The 11,681-nt window shown below is 44.5% G+C and overlaps 1 protein-coding gene across 2 annotated transcripts in view; it reads right to left on the reverse strand.

Moving 5' to 3' along the window:
* The window catches only part of PRKRIP1 (PRKR interacting protein 1), a 33,701-nt gene extending 23,173 nt beyond the window's left edge, over positions 1–10,528 (reverse strand). For both annotated transcript variants that reach the window (XM_055090261.1, XM_007126373.4), the window contains exons 1-5: positions 10,338–10,528; positions 9,634–9,712; positions 8,707–8,807; positions 5,160–5,245; positions 4,158–4,225 (exon numbers count right to left, since the gene is read on the reverse strand). In XM_055090261.1, coding sequence (XP_054946236.1) covers positions 4,158–4,225; positions 5,160–5,245; positions 8,707–8,807; positions 9,634–9,712; positions 10,338–10,463 — 460 coding nt within the window. In that variant the 5' untranslated portion in view covers positions 10,464–10,528. The remainder of the gene's footprint in view (positions 1–4,157; positions 4,226–5,159; positions 5,246–8,706; positions 8,808–9,633; positions 9,713–10,337) is intronic.
* Between the last annotated feature and the right edge of the window lie 1,153 nt (positions 10,529–11,681).

The raw sequence follows: 11,681 nt of genomic DNA on the forward strand, positions 1-11,681 counted from the left end.
AAGATACATGCTTACAGATTCAACTAGCTCAGTGAACTCCAAACCCAACTCCAGGATAAACCCAAGGAAATCCATGTGCAGACATATCATAATCAAATTCTCAAATTCCTGACATCTAAGGATCTTGAAAGCAGCCAGAGAAAAACAATGATAGGAGAACAATTTGAATAACTACATATTTTTTTAAAATCAGAAATCATGGAGGCCAGAGGAAATGAAACAGCATTTCAACAGTGCTGAAATAAAAACTGCCAACCCAGAATTCTATATCTAGTGAGAATGTCCTGTAGGAATGAAGGTGAAATAAAGGTAGCCTCATATGAAGAAAAGCTAAGATAATTTATAGCCAGCAGACCTGTTCTAACTGAATGACTACAGGAAGTTCTTCAGATACGGGAAACAATACCAGATAGAAGTCTGGAACATCAAGAACGAAGAAAAAGCAACAGAGATGATAACTATCTGGTTACTATTCAAGACTATTCTCTTGAGATTTCTGAAATATATTTGATGACTGAAAACAAAAACAGTAACATCATAAAAACAGAACTACCATATGATCCAGCAATTCCACTTCTGGGTATTTATCTGAAGAAAATGAAAACAATAATTCAAAAAGATATGTGCATCCCAATGTTCACGGCAGCATTATTTACAATAGCCAAGATATGGAAGCAACCTAAGTGTTCACTGACAGATGAATGGATAAAGAAGATGTACACACACACACGAATATTACTCAGCCATAAAAAAGAATGAAGTCTTGCCATTTGCAAGAACATGGATGAACCTAGAGGGTATTACGCTAAGTGTAATAAGTCAGACAGAGAAAGACAAATACTGCATGTTTTCACTTATATGTGGCATCTAAAAAACAAACCAGAAACAGACTCCACTGACAGAGAAAAAACTAGTGGTTGCCAGAGGGGAGGAGGATGGGGGAATGGGCAAAATAGGTGAAGGGGATTAAGAGGTACAAACTACCAGTTATATAGTAAATAAGTCACAGGGATGTAATGTACTGGGTTGGCCAAAAAGTTCGTTCGTTCCCCCGTAAGGTGTTATGGAAAACCCCGAACAAACTTTTTGGCCAACCCATACAGCATCAGGAATATAGCCAAAAATATTATAACAACTGTACAGTGCACAATCTATGAAAATATCAAGTCATTATGTTATATACCTGAAACTGAAATAATATTGTAAGTCAACTATAGGTCAATTTTTAAAAACGTAACATTATCTGAAGGGGTTTTCAACGTATGGAGATGTAATACCTAAGACAACTATAACATACAGAGTAAAGAAATCTATGTGATGAAAAGTTCTACATTCTACTTAAAGTGGTGAAATGCTGATTCCCAGTAGACTGTGAAAATAGTATAAATATAGTAATCTCTAGAGGAACAACTAAAAGACTATAAAAAAGGAAACAGTTAAAAACACAATAGATAAATTAAAACAGAATAATAATGTTCAAATAAATCCAAAAGAAGACAGGAAAGGAGAAACAGAGAAACAAAAAACCAGAGAGAACAGGACTTCCCTGGTGGCACAGTGGTTAAGAATCCACCTGCCAATGCAGAGGACATGGGTTTGAGCCCTGGTCCTGGAAGATCCCACATGCCGCGGAGCAACTAAGCCCGTGCGCCACAACTACTGAGCCTGTGCTCTAGAGCCCATGCTCTGCAACAAGAGAGGCCACCGCAATGAGAAGCCCACACACGGCAACGAGAGTAGCTCCTGCTTGCCACAACTAGAGAAAGCCTGCGTGCAGCAAAGAAGATCCAACACAGCCAAAAATAAATAAATAAAATAAATTTGTTTAAAAAAAAAATTTGCCCTATTTCCTACTCCCTCTCTGCAGATCCAAGGTAGCCTCCCAAATCAACAGCCTCCTACTCACAGTAGCTGTGAAAACCAGCAGCCTAGCAGCCACTGGAGGAAGTAAATTGCCCTGGGAGTTCCTCAGAAGTCCCATACCCAGAGCACTGTCCCTGTTTGACCTGTCTGGCAGCTCCCTGTAAACTTCCACTCGAGAGGCTTGTCTTGTCTTTATTCAACCTGACTCAGTGAGAACAACCTTTTCCTCAAGGTATTTGTCAAAAATAATCAGTGGCAACTGTTTAACATCATAGCTGCCTGAGGCAGTGACAACAGTGGAAGCAAACAAGAAACTGACCAACAGTTTAAGAGGAAAGCCTGGTAATCTAGAAGGCCACATGCATGTGCAGAGCTGTGCACATGTCTAAGATGGACAAGAGATGGCCCTAACCTCACCTCTGGCTAACCCTGAGGCTCTGTGCAAGGAGGAAGTGAAGGCTAAGGCAAAACTGTAAACTGCCTGCCAGAACGGTGAAGGCATGCGCCACCACACACAGAAGGCCCTTGGCAAAGATCAGGAGACTTACTGGTTCAAAGCATTTCAGGAAATCTCTCATCTTCGGCTGACCGCTAAGCTAACCAAGCAAAGACTCCAGCTGCCCCACACAACAAAGAATATACGCTGTACAGAGTTAGTTCAGGAAAGTCACTAAACACATAAACAGCAACAAAGACAACAAGCAGCAAAAACAGCAAACCCTGGGCAGGGAGGGTCCAATTACCAAGAGCCAAGGAGACCTTTCTATTTCTCAATATAATGGGGTCCATGCCACAGTACCTCCTTCAACAGAACATGAGACGGGTGGGGTGCCCAATCCTTCTGCCCTTGGACCAAGTACTTCCACATTCCTGTGTGTGGGGAGTGGGGGAAGGGCAGGGAACGTGATGAGGTGGCTTATTTGAGGGATGATGTCCTAGCAATCACATTTTGGTACTGTAAAATAATTTCTTCTCGGAAATGGTAGGGAACAGGCTAAAACCATACCATATATAGTGTGTCACACAGTACACTTACAACTCATAAGCAAACTGGTCCTGGAAGGGGCCAATCGTATTTCCGTATGTCAGTGCAGGTCTGATTTTATCTTAGGACCAAAAATCACAATTAGGAACCATGTCTAGTCAATCAGGGAACAGCCACCAATCCAGAGATGTGGTGACCAGTTGTCATTGTTTCATCTCTTAGCATCCTTGGTCCTTTCCATCTGGGACCTCTCTCTCCCTGGTTCGCAGCCCAGGGGTTCCCAAAGGAGTGGCTGGCACCACTGGCCTTGTGATGGGTTCGGAAGTGGGCAGGACTGGCAGCGCTGTGGGAAGCTGACACGTTACTCACCCCGTTCCTCCTTCTAACAAATCTCAATTCTGTCTAGGGTGACAATGTACCCAGCATCCACTGATGGATCACGATACATTAAAGACAGTCATGACAATTCTGTTTTCTTTTCATCTAGCCTGATGGCAGCAAGGGACGGCAAAGTGACCTAGTACTGACCAATGAGATACAAGGTAATACGTGATGCGGGACAGTTTGCTCTTCAGTTTAAAAAAAAAAAAACACAACAGACAAGTACCACTTCTTTCCCCTCTTCTTCCTGCTTTAAATGTAAGTATGATGCCAGGAGCTGCAGCAGCCATCTCATGCCCACAGGATAAAGGCCAAAAGAACCGCAGGGGCACTGGGCCTGACACCACTGAGCTACTCAACCACACTGGGCTGCCACCTACCACCAGATTTCTTGTTACGTGAGAAAAAGAATTCCTCTTTGCTTAACTACTGCTAGTTTTCTATTTCTTGTAGCCAAAAGCATTCTTAACTGATTTGCCAAGTGACTCAATAAGAGCCAAAGAGACACAAAGACTCTTTTGCTAGGGACACCCCCTCAGTCTTGCCTATTAGGCAAGAATGAGCCAGGGTGTGGCCCAGAGCAGCTACTGGTACCTCACAAGCACAAGGAGGAAACGAGCTTCCCTGAGGACAGGAAGCCAGGGGACAGAAGGAGACAGTGAATGCCAACAACATCAGAGCTCCTTTACCAGCCATGCCCATGAGGAGGTCTGTCCTGTACTAAACGTGAGGCAGTATCTTTCTTTTTTGCTTAAACCAGTTTGGCTTCCTGACACTTGCAATTAAACGAGTCGAAACTAATAGAAACAAGCCTTCATTTCTTCAGAGGCCAGCCAACCTACTCCAAACTCTAAATCTCAATCTTGACAGGTCAACCACCGTGATCAGCACTAAGAAAGGTCACGAAAGAGAAGTGGGTACCACTCACCTTCTTCCTGTTTCTTCTGTTCAAGTTTCATCTTCTTTGACAATAATTTCTTCTCTTTTAACTTCTGGCTGCAAATGCAAAATAATTAATTCCTTAACTACCTATTTTATATTTTAGAAAATAAACATCTACTTACAGAACCTTTAGCAGTTTAGTAATTACACGAATACTATGATAAAATGAAAGAAATACTTTCTCACGACTCTGCTACTCCAACATCATCAACATTATCAACCTGTTTCCTTCATGAATCAAGATCAGATTCTTTGGAGTCCTGAGGTGATTAGCGCAATCCAGAAATACTGGAGATACTTTCTCATTCAAAGATATTTAGGGACTGTTTTTATTTTTTTTTTATTTTTTTATTTTATTTTTTTTTTTGTGCGGTACGCGGGCCTCTCACTGTTGTGGCCTCTCCCGGAGCATTTATTAAAACAACACACACACGTGCGCGGGTGCAGTCTGTATAGTCATGTAGTCACTTAGGGAGGTTACAGACCCTCCTTTAAGGGAGAAGCTAACCGGGAAGTTTGCTCATAGCAACTTATTAAACCTGATGTTAAAATACCGACATGAAGGAGACACAGAAATCCACGCGCTCATCATCAAAGTGCTGACCAGCAAGCTTTGGAGAATCTGTAGCAAGCTGGGGGCAGGGGCAGGGGGCAATAAGTGACTTGACCTCTCCCCAGGTACTGGAAGAAAAGCCATTCCTCTACGGGGGTGCTCCACTGTGGGGTTTTTTTTTTTTCAGCTGCGCTGCACAGCATATGGGATCTTAACTCCCCGGCCAGGGATCAAACCCACGCCCCCTGCAGTGGAAGCATGGAGTCTTAACCACTGGACCGCCAGGGAAGTCCCCACTGTGGATCTTTACACCCAAGACCTATACAGGCCATACAGGTAAACTTTTGACTACAAGAAGGACTCGTTCACCAACTATTTACTTTTACATTTCCCGCCCTAAGTCTCAGTAGTTATGGGATGCCACAAAGCCCTCACCGCTTTTTCCGACGCTTTGCAGTCTGCTCCTCCGCAGCAATTTTATTCTTTTCCAGTCTTTTCTGAAATTCTGCATCCAATTTTTGCTGCAAAAAACCACATCAGTTAGACAAACTCTGGCCTGCCTGGGTATGAAAACTCTAGGAGTCACACCACTGGGGGTGCTACAGGTACATCCAGGTCTCCAGGGCCACTTTAAGAAGTTGCCTCACAGGTGAGGCAGGAAATCAATATATGGATCTCTGATGGTGAAATAACTCAGTTCATTAAAATACCGTTCGTGCACAAGTAAGTGTAAGAGGGCGGAAGTACGAGAGGGAGCACGCTGAGCATTCCCTGAAGGCAGAGGCAGCACTACTGGCTCTGTTTCGCCAGGGCCTTGGAAAATGTGATATTGTGACTTGTAATATATATACATATTTGGTCTTCATCTACTGTTTTTGGCACATTAAAACTCTTACAAACTCCCTATATGAGAGCCACAGGGGGATCTTTTATTATAATATTTAGTTTCGTTCCCAGTTCCTGAAATAACTCCAGAAATAAAGATGAAATGGGTATCTTTTGTTATTCATAACCAGCCCCTTTCAACCAGAGGAGTTTATGAGTGACTTTGGGAAAGCACCTAAGGAACGGGGCTGGTTGCCAAGGGAACTTTCTGCCCCACCTCCTTGACCTCCAGGGAGGGGAGAGGGGCTGAGGGTTGAACTAATCACCAACAGTCAGTGATTTAATCATGTCCACGTAATGAAGCCTTCAAAAACCCCAAAAGGCTGCGTTTGGATAGCGCCTGGGTTGATGAACACTGGAGATGCTGGGAGAAGGAATGGAAGCTCTGCATCCCTTCTTCCGTGCAGCTGTTCCTGAGTTATATCCTTTTATACTACACCGGAAAACTAGTAAGCTGTTTTCCTGAGTTCTGTGAGCCCCTCTAAGCAAATTACTTGAACCTGAGGAGGGGGTCATGGGAAACCTCTGATTTATAGCCAGTGGGTCAGAAGCACAGGTGACAACAGGGACTTGTGGCTGGCCTCTGAAGTTGGGGGTGGGGCTCAGTCTTGCAGGACTGAGCCTTAACCTTCGAGATATGGCGCTATCTCCACATAGACAGGGTCACAATTGAGTTGAATTGTAGGATACTCACCTGGTGCCACAGAACTGCTTGGTGTGGGGAAAATCCCCACATCCGGTGCCCAGAAATGCAGTAGAGTACTGACAGTAAGGAGACACACAGGAGTGCTGCTTCTTCAGAGATGGTGATGGGGGTTCACTGGGTGGAGTGGCCAGAGGGCTGCAACCATGGAATTTTCAAGTCCTAACTCGCTACCGTTATCAAATGACCGATTCTAAGGCAGCATAACATGCATTGCCATCACCTGCTACTAAACACACCTACACGTGTACATACGTACATGTGAGTACGTACATACATACAAATAAATATATATCCATCCCTTGTATTATTTCTTCCTAGCAGCTCCCTGTTTCTAAGCCTCAGCTTCCTCATCTATAAGATGGGGGAAACAATAATTTCTCTTTCCCTGAGCCTTTAGGAAGACTAATGAACTGCAATAACCTACAGGAAAGCTCTTGTAAACTATAAAGACATCTACTGATAAAAAAACAAGTGCCATCTCTACTTCTCCTAGTTACAGCCATAAAGGTCGATGGAGCAAAAAGGAGCCAGCAGAGGAGAAAGAGGTGGCTTCAACACCTCTGCTAGTCTGCACTGCCAGGCTCTGTGGATCTGCTCAGACGGATGCAGAAACTCTCTCTGAGAGCAGAATTATGAAATTAAAAAGAAGGGTCTCCTTCCAAGAAAGGAATCAGCTTTAATTAGAGTTCAGCTAGAAAGCAATGACTTCAAACTAAAAGCACCTGATCTGTTTAGAAGCTGAGATGGAAATGTCTGAAGCGCGACCAAGACAGAGCTGCCCACTGGCTGCTGACCCCGGCAAGGGCTCAAGCAGGAGTCACATGTGCTCTGTCAGTGGTGACAACCTATCAGTCGCTGTGGAAGGTAAGGATTCTCTTGCATCTTTTTCTTCTAACCTCAGAGCCTCTCTTTCACCATGTGAAATAAAACCTTTGCATCTGTGTGGTTTCAAGGTTTGTGAAACATTTTTCTGTATTTTCTCTGGGTCGTTAATCAATACATAAAAGCTTCAGACTAACTGATGGCATTTGAGACAACGGTCTGCTCTATTTCCTCCCCTCTAAAGTAGATTAAAAAAGTGCTTCTGTTAGTTTCTACAGAGTTCTGTTTATTCCTAACAGCGCAAATCCTTCAGTGACCTGGTATAGCTGTGTGACAAGTCACCTGAAACTCCTCACTGGAATTGAGAAGTAGCTGGAGAAGAACCATCGACACCTGGGGGCCGAATAAGGGCTGCAGGACAAGCAAATACCAGGTGAAAACCACCATGGCAATGATCCCATTCTGTTCAAACATCATACAGGTATTTTTCAAACTCAATTTTGGCCATTCAAATAAACTTTTAAGGGACCACTCACCACCACTGCAATCAAAAAACTTAAAATATCTTTGAACAAACGTGGTGAGACATATGTAAAATCTCTATATATGATCACTGAGAGATACAAAAAGATTAGACAAATAAAAGAAGACAAAGTTTTTAGAGGGGATGACTAAAAACTAGGACATCCATTCTCATTCAAGTTAAGTTACAGATTCAATTTAAATCTAGTAAAAAAATCAAACAAAACTTTTGGAGTGGATAAAATAACTCCAAGACTCAATTCCAGAAAGAAAACAAGTGAAATGTCCAAAAGAATATTTCTTAAGAGCAATAGGAGAGAGGTTTCTGGCCTTTCCCATCAAGCAATGGAGAGCTTAACAGTTCTTACAGTACAATTTCAAAAGCAATTCTCTAAAAAAAAATTTTGTTTAATTTTAATTTTTATCTTTATTTATTTATTTTTGCCACACCGCATGGCTTGCAAGATCTCAGTTGCCTGACCAGGGACTGAACCCGGGCCATAGCAGTGAAAGCACTGAATCCTAACCACTAGACCACCAGGAAACTGCCAGCAATTCTCCATTCTTAATCAATTATTATTTGACACCTGTCATGAAGAAATGCCAGTCTCAAAGCTAGAAAACTCAAAGAGGCAAAAACACTTGAAAGCACACCACTACTAGCACCAAACACACAGCTAACTGGAATTACAGGCATTCAGCCAAAAAGAGAGAAACTATAAAGAAATAATAACTCAAGTGGTGTGAGATCCTGCTTCTATTCCATGGCAAATGGCCTTGAGGGGAAAGGGGACTCTGCTGGGCTCTCCACCACCTGGAAGACTCCCTCCCCTCATTCATTTCCTAGTGTGAGCAACCTGCCGTGCTGGGTCTGACCTAGAAGTACCCTGGACTCTACCTGATATCTGTTTCTCCTGCTGACTTTACAAGGCAGCCCTCACACAAGGCACAACCAGGTGTATCTACTCTTCTTCTAGTGCTTTTTTCTAAGGTTTAAGTGCACAGTGCCTAAACCCAAGGGTTCAGCCACCCTCCTGGCTCACTAACCTTCTCAGCCATGGCATCCATGTAGTCCTGTCGCTGGTACTCTCTCCGGCGCAGATGTCTGTACACATGGAACTCTCCGCTGCCGGCCCCAGCGCTTGAACCTAAAGCCAGGACAGTCCAGAGCTTTTGATGATATCCAGTTACCAACACAGGCTACTCTTAATCACAGGGGACCAAAGAAAGATACTAGAAGTGATGGAAGGGACCAAGCCTGCCCTGTTCCCCATTGTACCCCAGAAGCTAGCACACTGGCTGGCATATTGTAGGTATCATTAAATATCTGTTGTGTGAATGCTGAATGTGAAGTCACCAAAAATTCCACTCTAGCACAGTATTAAGAGGACAAGCAGACTATCGTTCAGAGATCAGAAACCTAAAAGAGAGCCTGTGACCTTTCCCTCCCCCACCAGATGATTTCACATTTGACATGCTACGTTTCTACTTAGTTGAAAAGATGTCCATGATATACGAAGTGAAAAAAAGTAGGTTATAAAATAGTATGTGTAGAACAACCATATTTCTATAAACATTTTTTTCTTAAGCATGAGTAGTTTTGACTATAAAGAGGTTTGGAGAACTATATCAAAACGTTACAAATAGAACAATAGATTACAGGTGGTTCTAATTTTTTTACACCTGTTATTTATTCTCTTTATAGTTAGTTATGTTAACTTACAACCCAACAAAATAAAAACTATTTCCATTTTGAAAAAACAAGGTGTTAAAAACAATGCAGAAGAAAGTTCTCTAATGCCAAACCACAAGCAACAATACCCCTTCATTGTATAAGAGCAAAATACTGGATCAGTGAGCTTTTTTTTTCTTCCTATCAGGGATGTAATTAACAAATACTAACTGCAGAGTTTTAAATACCTACACTTTATAAAAACTGTATTTAAACACACAGCCACATCCAAAAGACATTACCCATTACATCTCGGACAAATTCTGGGGGAGGTCGAGGTGCCCATTCACTCATTTTTTCTGGAATTGGAACTGCTTTGTCCTGCAACATTTAAACACGAAAGCATTTGTATGTATAAACCGGCTGACAAAGTGACATCTTTTTCAACCAAACAACTTTAACTGAAGTAGTGAAGTAAGGCTGCTCTCCTTCTTGGACCCAAAGCTGAGTTTGTTTTCTTCCCTCTGCCTTTACTTCATCCTGTATACTCTGGGTCCTATCAGAGCCCACAGCCTTGCCAGGGCTACACTCAACATTTCAGGGCCGAACTCAGAAACGCGACTCATCTTTTATGGCTGGAAACCGCCAACCCCAGGTGTCTTGGCCAATGCCTCTCTAACAATTAGTGCTGTTTAGAAGAAAATAAACCCTTGTGCTAACCCACGAATTGTATCTTTCCAGTCTAAGGCTTCTGTTTACAAAGTTAAAGGGTCAGAGCACGAGAAGCCGCTTCGCAGCGCCCTCATCCAGGCTTGGCTCTAACATGAGAGGAGAAAGTAGCTCACTATCTCCGGGGCCGCCTACTCCTTCCTAAGGTCTGACCCTGGGGTTCGGGTACTGAGTTCCAGAGCTCGGAAGCGGGGAAAGAGGGCCCGCTAGCGCCCAGAGACGCCGGAAGGGAAAGGGGTAGGACTCGGAAGGGCCGTCAGCCCGCGCCTCGTCTCACCGGGTTCTTCATTAGCCGTTCCAGCTTGAGCTTCTGCTCCTCCGCCGCATTCTTGGGGATGACGAGCGCCTGCGGCTCTTTCTTGGGCCTCGGCGGTCGCACGGAGGAAGCGGCCGAGCTCGCCATGAGAGCTCTGCGGCTGTCCCGGCGAGCGGTTGTCCCTGCGAGCGGCTGCGCGCGCGCGTATGACGACAGAGCCGCGCGCCAGCGACGCAAGCGCCGTCTCCTAGCTGGGCGGGGCTGGAGCGGAGTTGCTAGCCGGAAGCAGCATGCTGAATATTCATAAGCTTGAAACCCCGGTGGGTTATTTTGATTAAAGCTGCTTGATTTCTTTTCATGTTTCTGAGCGAATCAGCGCAGCGAATGCCCACGTCCCTGGGGGAGAGGTTGGCCCTGCGTGCCTGAGGGTCCGGCCCCAGCCGACCTCTCCGACCCCAGCCGACCTCTCCAGCCCCCGACCCCGACCTCTCAGCATCCCCCACCCCCGCCCCCGGGCCTTTGTCCTGGCGGATACTTGGGCCTGGTCCATTCCCCTTGCCATTGCTGACAATGTGTTTAAGACGGCACAAACGTCACTGCGAGCTCCCTGAGGACTGGGGCCGTGTCTCTTTTGTCCACCTCGAATTACTCTGCACCTGGCTCCCAGCAAATATACCTCGGTCGAGTGAATGGGCCTTTCTTATGAGAAAGAGAACAGTGGCTCCTCGCATCTGGGAACTAGCCTGGCACTCACAGCTAGGCCTTGGTATTCTCCTGTTGGACGTAAACAATTTCCCAGAACACCACGATAGTGCAAGGCCATTCTGAGACCATGATGGAGCAAGGCATAAACAAGACTGCTCCGTAATCATGTTTAAAGCCAGATGAAAACAAGAATATTGTTGGAAACAGAAAAAGACCAACCGTTTCCCCATTCTGACTAATATAACTGCTGCTTCTTTACAGCATTAGCCTTCCACTTTAAAGATTTAAGACTTCCAATCGTAGAACTGTCCCCGCTTCCTGACATCTATTCCAGAGTAAAAGCCCACTTACTTGAACCCTCCCCCAAATCACCTAACGCAGGCCCAAATTCTATAATAAGCCCTTTCCGCCCCCCAAATTTATTTATTTATTTATTTACTTATTTATTTTTGGCTGTGTTGGGTCTTCGTTGCTGCGCGCGGGCTTTCTCTAGCTGTGGCGAGCGGGTGCTACTCTTCGTTGCGGTGCACAGGCTTCTCATTGCGGTGGCTTCTCTTGTTGCAGAGCACAGGCTCTAGGCACGTGGGCTTCGGTACTTGTGGCATGTGGGCTCACTAGTTGTGGCTCTCGGGCCCTAGAGCTTAGGCTCAGTAGTTGTGG

The sequence above is a fragment of the Physeter macrocephalus genome, chromosome 14 (genome assembly GCF_002837175.3).
Source record: "Physeter macrocephalus isolate SW-GA chromosome 14, ASM283717v5, whole genome shotgun sequence".
Classification (NCBI taxonomy): Eukaryota; Metazoa; Chordata; class Mammalia; order Artiodactyla; family Physeteridae; genus Physeter; species Physeter macrocephalus.